Genomic DNA, 17500 nt, shown 5'->3' on the forward strand with positions numbered 1-17500 from the left:
AACATACCAGTAAATCCACCAATGAATGGCTGAAAAGAAAGAAATGGAGGGTTCTGGAATGGCCAAGTCAAAGCCCGGATCTAAATCCCATCGAGATGTTGTGGGGGGATTTGAAACAAGCTGTGCATGCAAGAAACCCCTCAAACATCGCACAGCTGAAAGAATTCTGCATGGAGGAGTGGGCAAAAATTTCTCCCAGTCGATATATCAGAGACTGGTAGACAGTTATAAGAAACGCCTACTTGAGGTTGTTTCTGCCAAACGGGGCAATACCACCTAGAGCCAAGGGTGTACTTACTTTTTCCACATGTGAAATTTGCATTTATGTTTATTTAAATTATACAATGGACTACAAAATGTAAATGTTTCATGATATTTGTTATATTATATCACCTTTATCTATCAATATTGTTGAAATGAAGATCAAATAGCTGTATGTTGAAATATGTTGAAAAAGTCAAAACTTTACATGGGGTGTACTTACTTTTTCACGTGACTGTATATACATATATACATATATACATATATATATGTATACATACATACATACATACATACATACATACATACATACATACATACATACAGTCGTGGCCAAAAATATTGGAGCCCTTGCACATTTTTTCAAATAATGCACCATTTCCTCCAGAAAATTTATGAAATTAAAAAATATTTTGGAATCCACATTTGTATTTCGTTGGTTTGCAGTGGAACAAAACAAAAAAGCTTTAAAAATTGCGAAATCTTAGCCAATTCCACACAGAAATCCTAAAATGGCACGGACAATATTATTGGCACCTTGTTAGTTGCTAGAAATAATTACATTTCAAGCAGGTGATTCTCATTTACTTTGGAATTGAACTAACCTGTGGTGAGTTTCAGGTCGCTGCAATATAAAAATCACTTATTCAACCCGTTTGAATAGAGAAAAGGAGTAATTCTGCTGTTTTGTCTCACTGTGTGTACCGCAATGAGCATAGAGAAAAGAAAGAAAACCAGAGAATTGTCTGATGATGTCAGACACAAGATTGTAGCCAAGCATGGACAATCTCAAAGCTACAAGTCCATCTCCAGAGACCTTGATGTTCCTGTATCCACAGTATACAATGGTATCAGTAGGTTTAAGGCCCATGGCACTGTAACCAACCTCCCTGGACATGGCCGCAAGAGAAAACTTGATCGAAGATTGCAGCGAAGGATTGTTCAAATGGTGGAGAAAACACCTCGATCAACTGCCAAACAGATTCAAGCTGACCTTCAGACACAAGGTACGACAGTTTCAACTTACAGCATCCGTCGCCAACACAATGAAAGGGGGTTCTATGCCAGGGGACACAGGAGGACCCCACTGCTAAGAAAGCCCAACAGGAGTTTTCCAAAACACACCTGAACAAGCCAAAATCCTTCTGGGAGAATAACCTGTGGACAGATGAGACCAAATTAGAGCTTATTTGGTAAAGCACATCATCTCTATGTTTACAGAAAACAAAATGAAGCCTTCAAAGAAAAGAACACCTTCCGTACAGTCAAACATGGAGGAGGTTCAGTGATGTTTTGGGGTTGCTGTGCTGCCTCTGGCACTGGGTGCCTTGAATGTATACATGGCATCATGAAATCCGGAGATTACCAAGGCATTTTGGAGCGCAATGTTCAACGCAGCGTCAGAAAGCTGGGTCTCCGTCGAAGGTCATGGGTCTTGCAGCAGGACAATGACCCCAAACCTCTTCAAAAAGCACACAGGAATGGTTGAAGATAAAATGCTGGACTGTTCTGAAGTGGCCAGCAATGAGTCCAGATCTAAATCCCATTGAACACCTGTGGGGAGATCTGAAAACAGCAGTTGGGGGAAGGCACCCTTCAAATCTGGGAGAACTGGAGCAGTTTGCACAAGAAGAGTGGGCCAAACTGCCAGTAGAGAGGTGTAGGAAATTCATTCATGGCATAGGAAGTTCTTGACTGCAGTTGTTTGGTCCAAAGGCCATACTACCAAATATTAAGTCTTGGGTGTCAATAATATTGTCAATGCCATTTCTTTTTATTTTATGATTTAAAAGTATGTATTAAGTTCTGAATCAAAAACAAATGTTCTGTAATATTAACAGTGGAATAAAGATTTGTGGAGACCAAATACTTTCGTCAAATCTCAACTTATTTTTGTAGAAAATTTGGAGTTATTTGAAAAAAGTGTAAGGGTGCCAATATTTTTGGCCACGAGTGTATTTCATCTATCTATAATTCCAGTAATCTCTGTTTGTACGTTTGTACGTTTGTACGTCTGTACGTCTGTACGTCTGTTTGTCTGTGACCGCTGTTTCTCGACAACCACGGGTCCGATATACTTTTAACTTGCCAGGTATATTGCTGGGGACCCGAGGATGTGCCTTTTCAAGGTTTCATATTAATCGGACAATTACTTACCGAGCTATGTCCAAAAAACGATTCAACCAATCAGAGAGCAGCGAACGATCACGTGTGCCGAACGTGGAGGACACACTCTGCCTCGGATGGCACATTTGAGAGCGTATTCATTTATTTCACGTTTGCAAACTATGTTGGCGTTAAACTATGTTTTAAAACTAATAAAACCGAATTTGCGATTCATTCGCTTTCCTGCGCGTTTGTGCACGCGATGGCGATTTCTTTACCAAACTCCGGAAGCCGTTCGCTTTGGACCAAACCATTGCATGTAAATAGAGGGGGGGGGATTGTCACCGTACTCGCAAGCCGTTCGCTTTGGACCAAACCATTTCATGTAAATAGAGGGGGGGGATATAATTTTAGATATAGATATAGTACGGGCAATGCCCTAGTAAATGCAAATTGAACAAGGATACCCTCAAGAGAGGTGCTGACTCATGCTGTTATGCTTCCTTTCGAAGAAGTCATGGACGACATCAGCTGACGTGTCTAAAAAAAAAAATCTGCTCTGCTGCTTTTGCACTTCCTTCTTGGAAATCAGCTAACATCACAGCATTACATAAAAAGGTGCAAAAACTGATCCCCTCAACTATAGATGCACGCCCTCAATATCAGATATGAGATCAGGGCCGTCTCTCTTGACACATCTCGAACGTTCAATGCCGGTACAGTCTGGCATTGTGCCTTGTTCTCCAAACTGTCTGCCGATGGAATCCAAGGCCAACCAACGATGGAATCCAAGGTCAGTTGGATTACTGACTTCCTCCACTCTCGTAGCCAACATGTGATGACATTATAATATCCTCCATTTTTTTTTTTTTTTTTTCAAAAGAACAGTAGAAAGGGAGAGGGTGGAGGAAACACGAACAGATGAGCAGAGGGACAAAATAGAGGGAAACTTGGAGGAATAAGGGACATGAGGAAGAATGAGAGCAAGGAGAGGATACTGGGGGGTAAGCAAGATGGATACAGTCACAAATTATCAATCACAGACGTGGAAGAGAAGAGTTAAGAAGAAGAAGAAGAAGAAATGGAACAAAAATAAAGAAATAAATGCAAAAAAGAAAAATAAATATTTTTGCAGGACATTTAAAATGGATCCAATAATTAGCAGCATAAACATCGTTTTAGAAAGCAATTTATTATTCTAACTGGACAAGAGGTGGCAATAACACGCAAAACAAAATAACGATCAGTGGAAAGAAAGAATTGATGAATAAACGATGTTAGATCGAAACAAGAGCAAGTCACTGTTAAAATACATACGTGATCTGAAATGACGTCCAGCTCGATTATGCAGCCAGGGTGGGCAGTCGACTGCTGGCTTACGATACTGAAGGCCTTTCCTACCAGCCTCTGCAGGACAACACACGGAGATTTAAAACAGCTTTCAAAGTTGCTTCACCCAGCACCTAAGTAAGTCAAGAAGAACCTTGCTTGCTAACAAACACCATGACCATGACCTTGCTAGCCAAAGGAAGGCCTCACTTGTGGCAACACACAAAAAGTCCTGTTGCTGCTGATCTATTGCCTACCGAGAGCTTGGGTTTTGACAGCTCCTCCAGCAGCTTGCGGGCATCGATAACAGCCTGGTAAAGGCGCAGACTGTATCCATCCGATGCAACAAAACAAGCACTTGGAGAATTGCAATAAGTTCCTGTATGAATCCACAGATGAGCATCACAAAAATATCGTAAGAAAGTAAAATACATTTTGTTTTGTCCAGCATTTCATTTTCAAAATAACATCATTTTGTTATAATTTTGGAGCTAATAATGACCGTCATGGTACATCTGTTCCAGCAATTGCACTCACCCAAACAATAAGCTGGCACTTCAGTAGGCAGCCAGGCAATGTGTGAAAATGCAGATCGGTACTGTGATGTCACACAGGCCAGCTCCAAAACACCACCCTGGTAGGACAATGGGCTCACTGGATCCACGCGCCAAAGGATCAATTCACTTCGGACTAAACCACTACCCTCCGAAGGCTTTTCAACCAAGCCATCTTTAGGAAAGGGTTTTTGCGGGCAAATGCCAGAGGGTTTGCCGACAGTCCGACCATCATCCATTGTTCTGGGCTTGGCAATGCTGCAGTTGCCATTGTGGCAACGTTTTGAAAGTGGCATTGTGGCAAGGGTGGTGGTAACGGGTGCATGAGCATAGTGGGAGGTTGTTAGAAGCAAAGGTAGCACAGCATGGCAGGCCTGCCCACTTAGCTGGAAGCGATGTCCACAGTAGCGTGCAAGGTGTAATACACTTAGCACAGCACAGTAGTCCTCACCAAACCCCAAGGCCCATTGGTTGAGAGAGCCATCGGCATGCTTTGTGACAAGACGGGCCGACGGGGACCAAGCACTGGGGCGGGGGAGTGACGGGCGCCCAGCTGCTGTAGGCATCGGAGTGCCGGAAAAAGTTCGAGGAAATCCAGATGCTCGGGGAGGAACAGGTAGGGAGGCCATATGGTCTGGTGGTGGAGCAGTGTGTAGAAATACGTACTCGGAGAGAGAATTAGCGTCACCGGCAGGAAATGCAACAGGGATTCGCGAAGAGAAGCAGACCTTCGTGTAACGAAATGGCAGAATATAAATCATATGAAAAAGATTAAGATTAAGAGGAGGAAAGAAAAACAACAGCTGGATTCACTACATTTCACAAATCCCACAAGATCGTTGACATTGAATGGATTCATGTCAAGCAAGCAGCCGTGTGTCAAGTTGTAAAACAAGTGATTTTGTTTCTGTTAAAGAATGACAAGCATTCCGATTCGTTCTGCCACCACAACTCCAGGTACCTGTAGCTGTCGGCAGTGCCCGGCCGGTCCCACATCCAAGCCCTCCAAATGCCACACAAGGAAGGAACCATCAAGAGGATGGACACTAAACACCATGTCTGGCCCTGTCTGCCACTCATCCACAAGCGAGTCGAGACGTGCTGTGATACGCCACGCAAACTCACCACTCAGAGTATCATCGTGGAACTCTGAGTCGTTATTCTGGAGGCCCAATGTCTCGTCTGCATCTGTAATCAAAAGGGTGGTAAAGTAGCTGTATCTCTGAAATCTTTCTCCACACATCAACAGAATTAAGATCTCAGCAGAGGGCAGACATTCTCAACTTCTGATTAATTGTCAGGCCACAATTTTCTTTTCTTTTTTACGAAACACGTCTGCACAAAACTTATTGAGCTAAAAGAGGACTGCTACACCAGAGTTTTGCAGCAAGTTTTACACAAATGTCTATTCCATCGATTATATTTTGGAAACGGAGTCAATCACGACAACTTATATACGTCAAATCTCAACTCTTTTTGCAGCAATAACAACAAATTGTTGCGAGAGACCAATGGACAAGCCACTTTCTTCAAACTTTTCAGGAAACCTTACTCAGAAGATGTCGATCTGGACCCAAACGTCAAAAAATTTTATCTGCATCTTTCCGAAGATCGCAGATCAAATCGCCATCAGTGCCAATGTGATTGCAGATTTCATGTACGAGTGAAACGTCAAGGGTCTGGAATTTGAAATCCATGACACAGCTACTCCAAAGCCTCTGTTTGGATGCAGTGCACTTGATGTCAAGTTGACGACTTCATGAATGTACGTGTACATCAAAACAGAAAAAAAAAAATTGGATTTCATTTTAAAAGGTGCAGTCTGAATATGCATCTCATACAGAATATTTTATGTGAGGAAAACAAAAGGTGTCGCTTTTTTATAGGCACTAAGTAAGGGCTGACACAGGATGGCTTAGAGGTACGCATCTGAGGCATATAGCCTGGGATTGCATCTCGGCCCAGCTACAAACCGTCATCCTGATGTCTTGCAGGCAGAGCAAGGCATCAACGTGTGTGCTGTCCCTTGGATGGACGTTAAACTGGGCATCCCGTCTGTCCGCATTAGATGGTGGACATTAAAGATCCTAAGGTGTCTGTCGCTACGAGTAGGCGAGGTATCGGGGTCACCATGGCGAAATTCCAAATTTCTGCGCTAACCTACAATGGGCGTTGCATCAGCAGAACAGCCGCTCCCTCAGCCAATAATAGTACTCACAGCCATGTGCTGCGTATGAAAGGAAGAGGAGAATTGGCTCCAAGGCTCGTGGAGGAGTTATTTCAGTTTAAATTTGAAAAAAAAAATTGTTTAACTTGCACGTTTCTCTTCTTGGGCCGACACTCATCAAACCCATGGCCAATTAGTTGAGAACCCATATAACTTGAATTTTGGAGGTCAAAAATTGAGCATGATTGGGCACATGCCAGTAATTTGGAGCGGGTGAGCAGTATGTCCCCTCAAGTCGTTGCAAATAATACAATAATACAGTGATATCCTCTTAAAAACAAACGTGATAATTTGGCTATTGAGAGGTTTTGGGGGAGTGCCACAAGTGATGGCAATATGACAATTTGTGAGGCAGATAAGTAAATTAAGACATCAATACGAATAGACCTGCAGAGGTCATTTATCTGTTTGTTGTGTTATCTATGAGCTTGTATGATAAAATAAATAGCACCCCACTGTGCAGACGTAGATATTGAACAGATACTGCGTGGGAGCCGAGACCGAAGTTGGAGCAAGTTCACATCATGATGTATCATCATTTTGATGATCCCTCAACCCGGTCCCTCAACAACAAATGCCTCATCCTGAACGAATACATCCTGGATAACAAACTGGACTTTCTCTGTCTCACCGAAACCTGGCAACAACCTCTGGACTACGACACACTTAACCTCACCACACCCAATGGATATTCCTACGTCAATAAACCACGCTCGGAGGGCCGAGGTGGTGGAATTGCCGTTATCCACCGTCAAGACATCAAGACCAACCTCATCTCCATCTCACCTGCTCCATCATTTGAACACCTGGCTTTAAAACTCTCTGGTCGCACGCAGTCAGTCATGGCTGTCGTCTACCGCCCTCCCAAACCACACCCATCATTCCTGTCTGACTTCTCCTACTTTCTGACCCAGCTCTGTTCCCTCTCCCCCTCAATCCTCCTCCTTGGTGATTTCAATATCCACATGGACTCCACTGACTCCACAATAACCACTGACTTCACTGATTTACTCACCTGCTTTAACCTCACTCAACATGTCGACTTTCCTACCCATATCCGTGGTCACATTTTGGACCTTGTCTGCTCCACTGGATTAAATTTGCATCATCTCTATGGCTCCGACCTCACCCTCTCTGACCACTTAGCCATCACTCTGACCATCAACATCCCCGCCCCAACACCAAGGCATTATCGCACAATCAACTTCCGTAAGCTAAACGCTCTTTCACCTACCTCATTCTCATCCACCCTCTCTGAAAAAATGTCCACTTCTCCCTTCATTGACCTCCACACCCCTTCCGACCTCACTGACTACTACAACCACACTCTCTCCTCCTGCCTTGACCAGCTTGCGCCTGTAAAAACCAAAACAGTTTCTTTCACCCATTCTGCTCCCTGGTTTACCCCTGAACTCCACCTGATGAAAACTCGTGCTCGCCAACTTGAAAGACTCCGCAATAAAACGGGTCTCACAGTTCACTCCCAAGCCTACAAGGACCACCTACAACACTACAAAGATGCCCTCTCCCGCGCCCGCTCTGCCTACTACTCTCAAATTATCCACTCTGGCTCCGGAAACCCAAAAGCACTCTTCTCGACAATAAACAAACTCCTCCGCCCCCTGAACACCACCACCCAGTCATTCACAGTAGACAACTGCATCTCCTTCCTCTCTTTCTTCCAACGCAAAATTGACAACATCTACAACAGCTTGACCACCGCCGCACCCGCTCCCCCTCCAACCACCTGCCCCCCCTTGTCCTGCCATCCCCTATCTCGGTTCTCCCCAATCTCCCCTACTGACCTCTCTGAACTCCTCATCGGAATGAAAACTGCCACCTGCACTCTTGACCCCATCCCCTCCAGCTTTGTCAAAGCCTCCCTCCCTGCTCTCTCTCCACTTATCATTGCAACAATAAACTCCTCCCTGTCTACAGGCATCGTCCCACCTTCCCTCAAAATTGCTGCTGTTACCCCCATTCTAAAAAAACCTGGTCTAAACCCTGACACCCTAAACAACTTCAGACCCATCTCCAACCTACCCTTTCTGTCAAAAGTTTTGGAACGCGCTGTAGCCACTCAACTCAAACATCATCTCTCTGCCAATAACCTGTATGAAACATTCCAATCCGGATTCCGGTCCAACCACAGTACTGAAACTGCTCTCCTCAAAATCACCAATGACCTTCTCCTCTCCTCTGACGCTGGCAACCTCAACATTCTCGTCCTCCTCGACCTCAGCGCTGCCTTTGACACCATCGATCACACTATCCTCCTCACCCGACTTTAATCCACCTTTAACGTTACCGGCACTGCCCTCTCTTGGATTAAATCATACCTCTCTGACAGATGCCAGTTCATCTCCATCAATAACTGCAAATCCCCCACTGCTCCCCTCCCCCAAGGTGTCCCCCAAGGTTCAGTTCTTGGCCCCCTCCTCTTCATCCTTTACCTGTCCCCGCTCGGTCACTTAATCCGCCGTCATGGTCTCCAATTCCACTGCTTCGCCGATGACATCCAGCTTTTCATCTCCACCAAGTCCGTCTCCACCGACACCCACTCTATCCTGACAAACTGCATCACTGAAATAAAATCCTGGCTTCAAATCAACTTCCTCAAGCTTAACTGTGATAAATCTGAAATAATCATCATTGGCCCAAAAACGCTCACAAAATCCACCCATAACTTTGCCCTCAACATCGACGGTATCCCAGTATCCACCTCCCCTCACATCCGGAATCTTGGCGTCATCTTTGACCAAACCCTCTCCTTCGACAAATATACTAAACAGATCACAAAGTCAGCCTTCTTTCACCTGAAAAACATTGCCCGTCTCCGCTCATCCCTCTCCTCCACGGCTGCAGAAACCCTCACCCACGCCTTCATCACCTCCCGTCTGGACTACTGCAATAGCCTCCTCTATGGTTCACCCTCAAAAATCACCAATAAACTCCAATACATTCAGAACTCCGCTGCCCGTCTACTCACCCATTCCCGGACCCGTGACCACATCACCCCCGTCCTTTACAAGCTTCACTGGCTCCCCATCCCCCAGAGAATCCAGTACAAAATCCTCCTCTTGACATACAAAGCCCTCCATAACCTGGCCCCATCCTACCTGGCTGACCTCCTCTCCAGACACACTCCCACCCGCAACCTCCGCTCTGCTGGTACCAACCTCCTGACCCCCTCCATCCGGACCAAATTCAGATCCTGGGGGGACAGGGCCTTCTCCATCGCTGCTCCCACCCTCTGGAACTCACTACCTCACACCATCAGAGACTCCTCCTCACTCACCACATTCAAAACATCACTAAAGACCCACCTGTTCAACACTGCATTCAACATTCAACCCACAGCATTTAACCCCTGACTATCTCTTCTCCTTCTCCCTCCTTTTGCTTTAAATATTTCCCTATTGATTCTTGTCTTTTTGCAATTGTTGTTTTCATGTATTGTTATGCATTATGTTTGCCACTCTGTCAAAGTGCCTTTGGGCTTCTGGAAAAGCGCTATACAAAATAAATGAATTATTATTATTATTATTATTATGATTTTAAAATATAAGACTGAACAAAAGAGGAAAGGGAAAATAATGAAAATAATGAATAAAGAGAGTGAAAGTCAACACTCAGGAATGATGAGATAGGCCCAACAAAATACAACAAGTTTGAGATTTTTAACAATTTCACAAAATTATGATAGATCCCTCATCACTGCCCCATCCTCTTAACTCCCGACCCAACTAAAATGTACCGTGGTCTGTGCGATGATGTTCTTGTTCATCCACCGTACGATCTTGGCAAAGGTTTTCAGAGGCTTGTGCACAGGCCCTGGTGCGAAGCTGTCCCAAGTAGGAATTGATTGCGAGCTCGAAAATAATTTCTTTGTTGCAGAGCCAATGGACCACAAATGGGGCAACTCCAGCAGCACCATGAAAACCCATCACAGGAAGCAAAGGGATGTCTGTAACAGGTTAATATAAAGGTGTACTGTATCTGCTGGAAGGAAAACAGAGCATTTTAAGAAGTAAGGTTCTTCCAACTTAAACTTTTTAATTTTATCTATTTCACCCTCACACCGGTGTGTACCCTGGTTTAGAATAGGTACACTGTATCCCTGCGTGTCGTAAGAGGCGACTAAGAGGGTTGGCGTCAGGAAGGGCATCCGGCCATAAAAACATTGCCTCAAAAAGAGAACCATGACAATTACAACTACATATGGGCAGGGTACAGCCCGAAGTGGAGATCGGTTCCTGAGGTTTGCGACATGGAATGTAGGGATAATGACAGGGAGATCAGGAGAAGTGGTGGAAGTATTGGTCAGAAGAAGAGTGGACATATGTTGTGTGCAAGAGACGAGATGGAAGGGAAGTGGTGTGAGAATGGTGAAGGGTAGGCAGGGACAGAAATACAAGTTTGTGTGGCAAGGGTGCCCGGAGGGCATGAATGGTGTTGGTGTCCTGTTTTCTGAGGAGTTTGAAGACAGTGCAGTGAGTGTGACTAGAGTGAGTGATAGGTTGATGATGGTGAAAATGATGATTGGAAAGCTCTTGGTGAACGTCATCTCGGGATATGCTCCGCAGGTTGGTCGGAGCGATGAAGAGAAGGACAAGTTCTGGTGTGCGATAGAGAAGCTGATGGAAAACGTGAAAGATGAGGAAGTTGTTGTGGTAGGAGGAGACCTAAATGGACATGTGGGAAGGAGTATGGACGGTTTTGAGCGAGTTCATGGGGGTTACGGATATGGTGTGAGAAATGGACAAGGTGAAAGGATTTTGGAGTTTGCTGATGGAGCTGATTTGATGATTTGTAATACTCAGTTCCAGAAAGAGGATAATAAGCTTGTTACATACACGTCAGGTGGGTCGACGACTACCTAACCGTTGACTACCTGATGGTGCGTAGGCGAGATTGGGGGCACCTCCGGGACACAAAGGTGATCCTGGAGGAGGAGGCTGTCTCACAGCACCACTTGGTTGTCTGCGACATAAGGGTGAAAGGTGCGAGGAGAGCTCGGCAGGTGAAGTACCAACCGAGAATGAAGGTGTGGAGGTTGAAAGAGGTGACAATAAGGGAGGCATTAAAAGAGAGGCTGAGTAGGGTAGAGGATGATGTGATTGAGCTTGAAAGTGGTTGGATGTCAATGAAAGATAGTCTGTTGGGAGCCGTTGGTGAGGTATGTGGATGGACAAAAGGACCACCGAGGCACTCGGAAACATGGTGGTGGGATGATGAAGTTGGAAAGAGGATTGACAAGATGAGGAAGAAGTTCAAGGAGTGGCAGAAGGCAAAGGGTATGGGGGCAGAAAAGGCAGAGCATGAAAGTTATGAGGCAGCCAAGAAGGCTGCAAAGAAAGAGGAAGCAAAGGCGCAGGAGGCATGTAGGAAAATGTTCGGAGAACGCTTGGATTTGGAAGAGGGTCAGAGAGCGGGATACAGGATTGCAAAGCAGATAGCGAAAGAGAGGTGTGATGTGATGGGGGTGGTTTGCTTGAAGGATTAAGTGGGACAAATCGTTGTGGACCCAGATGGAATTAAAGGAAGATGGAAAAGATAGATGGAAATGCTGTTGAATACAGAGAATGAATGGGATGGCAACATAGAGAGTAACCCAGTTTTAGGACTGGCAGAGAAGATAACCGAGAAGGAAGTTGAGGAAGCGATAAAAGCAATGAAGAGTAGAAAAGCGGGAGGGCCGACAGGAGTTGTGGGAGATATGTTGAAGGCAGCGGGAAATTGGGGTGTGAAGAGAATGACAGAGATCTGCAATCTGGTGGTGAAAGAAGGCCGCATTCCAGTGGCTTGGGAACTGAGTACCCTCGTCCCTCTATACAAATGGAAAGGTGAACCTCTGGAATGTGGCTCGTATTGAGCGATAAAGTTATTGGAGCATGGAATGAAGGTATTGGAAAGGGTGTTGGAGAGGAGGATAAGGAAGAAAGTGAAGATTGACGAAATGCAGTTTGGATTTATGCCAGGAAGAGGAAAGACAGACGCGCTTTTTATTGTGAGGCAGTTGCAGGAGCAGTACATGGAGAAGAGGAAGAAGTTGTTTCTTGGGTTTGTTGATCTGGAGAAAGCATTCGATAGGGTTCCACGTGAAGTAGTGACATGGGCATTGAGGAACTTAGGAGTGGAGGAATGGTTGATCAGAGTAGTGATGGCAATGTACAAAAGAGCGCGCACAACTGTAAGGATGAAGGACGGGAACAGTGGTGAGTTTGAGGTGAAGGTGGGAGTGCATCAAGGGTCGGTACTAAGTCCACTACTATTTGTAGCTGTGATGGAGGTGCTGACTCGGAACGTAAAGGATGGTTTACCGTGGGAGTTGTTGTATGCAGAAGATCTGGTGTTGATTGCAGAAAGTATGGATGGACTGAAGGAGAAGATGAACAAGTGGAAGGAATGTATGGAGACAAAAGGTCTGAAGGTGATTATCGGAAAAACGAAGGTGATGGCAAATGGTAAAGCATGTGGTGAGGTGGAAAGAACTGGGAAGTGGCCGTGTGCTGTGTGCAGGAAGGGTGTCGGCGTGAATTCCATTCAATGTACAATGTGCGCTGAGTGGGTTCATCAAAAATGTAGTGGTTTGAGAGGGTCATTAACCAGTGTGGCAGCTACATTGAAGTGTAAGGTGTGCACAGAGGCAGCTGCAGATGGAGTAAATGTTGAGTTGGATCTTTGAGATGGCGTGAAGCTGGAAGGTGTGAAAACATTTTGTTACCTCGGAGACATGCTGAATGGAGAAGGTGGATCAGACTCGGCAACAGTTGCTGGAGTGAGATGTGCATGGAAGAAGTTTTGGGAACTGAGTGGCGTGCTGACGAGGAGGGGAGTGTCGTTGAAGCTGAAGGGAAAGGTGTATGCTGCATGTGTGAGAAGTGTTATGATTTATGGGAACGGGACATGGGTAATGAACGTAGAGCAGCAACAAAGGCTGGAAAGGGTGGAAATGCGAATGGTTCGGTGGATATGTGGAGTATCGTTGAGAGAGAGGAAGACAAATAATGAATTGCGAAAGATTTGAGATATACATACATATATATATATATATATATACATATATATATATATATACATACATATATATATATATATATATATATATATATATATATATATATATATATATATACACAAAGATTTAAGTTAAGCACCCCTACACAACGAATTAAGGTAAGCACCCCCTAATATATATTCTTTGTGTATATGTATACATTGGCATATATTCTAAGGTATGTGAGATCAAATAATGATTGGTATGACAATAACCTGCCACAGCAACGCATACGACGGCTTACAGGGTCTATGAGACGTAGGGTTGAGTCAGTGATCCGATCACGTGGGTCCTACACACGTTATTGACGCAAAGATCGCTAGAGGTCTTCTCAGAACAATGACTGTACGTTAGAAAACATAAACGTCATCCACACTGTCCGTGATGGACCTATAGCTCCATACTTAAATTGAGGTGAAAATATGCCTAAAATTCCCAAAAAATTTCACCTTAAATTATTCAGAATAAAATATTGAAAACGGCATGATTGCTATGTTTTTATGTGACCATAATATCACTTCTCCAGAAAATATAGCAATATCATGGGTATATTACACTGTTTTGACGACAACACACTTGTAATGTGCGAGGTTGTAAAAAAACGGGGGGGGTGCTTAACTTAATTCTTTGTGTATATATATATATATATATATATATATATATACATATATATATATATATATACATATATATATACATACATATATATATATATATACATACATATATATATACATATATATATATATACATATATATATTGTGAGAAACCACCGGTGAAACCACCTGTTCTCACCCAGATTTGGTGCCCCGCCCACCGCGTGACGTGGCCTCCTTGGAGCCTCACGCGATCGGGAGGCGATTCGGCACGTGATTGGTGGAGAGTCGAGAGAGCGCGGTCGCGATCTTGTGCAACGGACGCGGCTCGAAGGCTCCGAGTGGGAAATCTCAAAAGGGCTTTCCTTGAATCCTCCCGACAGCCGAGTTGGGCTGGTCGATTACAGTTCGGTATTTGACGAGCGAGTAACTCCGGAAGAGAACGAGTGATTCCCGGATCTCGTAGATTGGAACCGCGAGTGATTGCCTGCTTCGTGTTGGAGCTGCTGGCCGACCGTTCCTGCCGGCCTTGTGCGGTGAATTCCATCCTGTTACCCTCCGAGTCCCGGAGATCGTCGATTGGAGCCGCGAGTGATCTTACCTGCGTCCTGTTTGGAGCGTCTGTTGCCGACAGTTCCTGCAGGCTTTGTGCAGTTTATTCCATTTTGTTACCTTTCATGGTTTTGTGATCGAGCCAATAAAGCATCGTGCCTTACCCCTAGAAGGCCGATTAAAACACAACGGTGTTTATTGAGTTCTCTCTGTCCACTCCGTGGACTACTTGAAGCCCGGACATTAACGTCCGTATTCCGTGCTGGAAAACATTTCACAGGCGGGATCGCGACAAATGGGTTGCTCGTCCTAGGATCTTTCAAGTGAGAGACATTCGAATTGAGACGGGAATTCGGCATCTGCATCTTCTCTGCATCTTCTCACCAGCGGACGCCGTCTTGGAGGAACTTTCTCGCCGTAGGACGCTGTCTTGGGTGGTGCTTCACTGCAGAATAAGTGAGCCTCGGATCCCTCCAAACAACCGACAAAAAAAAAAAAAAAAAAAACGTGAGTATTTGTACGTGGTATTTTTCTCATTGGCAATTTGATGTGCGGGTGATATTGTGTAGTTCGTGTCATATTTCCCCAACAGAGCGTTGTGTTTGAGCGTTGTGTTTTGTGCCTTGTCTTATGATAACTCGTAGCCAAGCTATGTCGACCAGAGAAGTGAGAGTTCAACCTGATCATGTTGACAGTCACGTGGGTGGCGATGTGAGCGACGCAAGCAGCCTTGACCCGGTCACTCAACCCGAGATGTTAGGAAGCGATTCCATCATGACTAAATGCATGCGTTCGCCCTTCTGGACCGGGCTGACTCCGGTTCAACAACTTGACATGTATAACAGGGAGAATGACAGGGCAGAGGCAGAGCGTGCGGCAGCAGAGAGAGAGCGTGAGAGAGAGAGAGAGCGTGCGGCAGCAGCAGAGGCAGAGCGTGCTGCGGCAGCAGAGAGAGAGCGTGAGAGAGAGAGAGAGCGTGCGGCAGCAGCAGAAGCTGAACGCGTCAGAGAGCATGAGTTGCGAATGTTGACTGAACGACCGCGGGCAGAGGGGTCTGCTGCAAGAGTCCCGGAAACTGTTCATGTTCGTTTGCCGGACTGGACGGGAGACACGAAGCCAGAAGCGTATCTGGAGATGGCGGAGAAGTTGTTGGCTGACGGTGGCATTGATGAGAGCTTGTGGGTCGGCCATCTTGTGAGCCATCTATCTGAGAAGGCGAGGGAGGTATATGCGAGGATGGCAACCGAGGACGCAAACAAATTCAGGGCATTGAAGGCCGAGATTTTGAACGCCTATGCGGTGTCCGCATGTATTTATAGGAGAAATTTTTTCAGCTGGACTCGTGAGTCCAGTCAAACCTATGAGGAACATTCGCGGGCCTTGTTGGAACAGCTGCAGAGATGGTTCAAGGGGAGCAAGGTTGAGTTACCTCAAGCGGTTGCGGAACTCCTGGTGCGTTACCGTATCGATCAACAGCTTCCGCCTGACTTAGCATTGTTTCTTGTCGACAAAGACACTGTTTCCTTGGCAGACTGCGTCAACCTTATTGATAAACATGTTTTGGCGTGCAAAATGCTGCAAGTCACGCAGTCGCGTCGTAAGACGGAGGAGTCTGCGATCAAGACCGCCCCCCGTCTGCCCGGCGGCTGGATCGAGGGGAGGGGTTCTCCGATGCCCTCCACTGGTGGCGGTCTCGAGCCGCAGACCAGGGCAGGGCCCTGGTGCGATTTCTGCAAACGCGTGGGGCACGGTGAAAACCGCTGCTTCTCTAATCCCGCTAGTCCGGCCTACCGAGGCAACCCTCCTGTTAAGTCGGAGGGAGATCAGTGGAGCTCATCCGCCGGGCCCTCGCACACGACGGTGGCATCGGTGACCGAGGTCACTGCCACCGAGGCCAATTCCATTCATCCACTGTACCAGGATTATTCAGGGACAGCCTTAGTGGGTGGCCCTGATTCGATGCTGAAGTTTGAGGCCCAATACCTTCGGGATACTGGGGCGACACGGTGTGTTCTCCGGGCGGGGGTAGTTCCGGCCTCTCAGATGCGTTATACCGGCGAGTATACCCTCCTTCGGGGCATTGACCGGGTTCTTGGCCGGTATCCCCTTGCCCTCCTCGAGGTCCGGAGTGACATTTTTAAGGGTCCAGTGACCTGTGTGGTGGTACCCTACTACCCGATACCCGGGGTCTCCTTGCTGATTGGCAATGATGCCATGGCCAGGGAGGAGTCATTGACTCTGACCTGTGGGGGGGTCACTAGATCCCAGAGTAAACAGGCGGAGAGAGTGGCGGAGTCAGACATATCTTCACTCTGGCCCGAGGAGCCTAGCGCCTCGACTCCAGTTCCCGACGGTGACGTTGCGTCAGCTGAAGTCCCCCCGAGCCTCCCGTCAAGCCACCCTCAGGTGCCGTGCTCCTCAGGGACCGCTCCCGCCATGTCGCGATTCAGCAGGAACGCTAATGCTAAGGTATATGTGGGAAACCTGGGCAATGGAGCAGCGAAAGCCGAGCTAGGGAGGGTCTTCGAACATTACGGACCACTCCGCAACGTATGGGTTGCTCGAAACCCACCTGGATTTGCAGTTGTTGAGTTTGAAGAGCCACGAGATGCTGAAGATTCGGTCAGAGCCCTTGATGGAAGGTTAATTTGCGGATCGCGTGTGTGCGTCGAGATGTCGAATGGCATGTCGCGGCGGCCTCGTTTCAGACGCCCTTTGGTCCGCAGGCCTTTCGACCCGAACGATCGATGTTACCAGTGCGGTGAAAGGGGTCATTACGCATATGACTGTTGTTCTCGACACCGGAGGAGTACC

At 46.2% G+C, this 17500-nt stretch overlaps 1 protein-coding gene across 1 annotated transcript in view; it reads right to left on the bottom strand.

Moving 5' to 3' along the window:
• Positions 1 to 3244: 3244 nt before the first annotated feature.
• Positions 3245 to 17500, bottom strand: part of LOC137430717 (dmX-like protein 2) — a 79179-nt gene continuing 64923 nt past the window's right edge. The window contains exons 10-14 of the mRNA XM_078782658.1: positions 10235 to 10444; positions 5212 to 5438; positions 4234 to 4978; positions 3954 to 4075; positions 3245 to 3774 (exon numbers count right to left, since the gene is read on the bottom strand). Coding sequence (XP_078638784.1) covers positions 3526 to 3774; positions 3954 to 4075; positions 4234 to 4978; positions 5212 to 5438; positions 10235 to 10444 — 1553 coding nt within the window. The 3' untranslated portion in view covers positions 3245 to 3525. The remainder of the gene's footprint in view (positions 3775 to 3953; positions 4076 to 4233; positions 4979 to 5211; positions 5439 to 10234; positions 10445 to 17500) is intronic.

The sequence above is a fragment of the Myxine glutinosa genome, chromosome 7 (assembly GCF_964187855.1).
Source record: "Myxine glutinosa chromosome 7, kmMyxGlut1.1, whole genome shotgun sequence".
In the NCBI taxonomy this organism is placed as follows: domain Eukaryota; kingdom Metazoa; phylum Chordata; class Myxini; order Myxiniformes; family Myxinidae; genus Myxine; species Myxine glutinosa.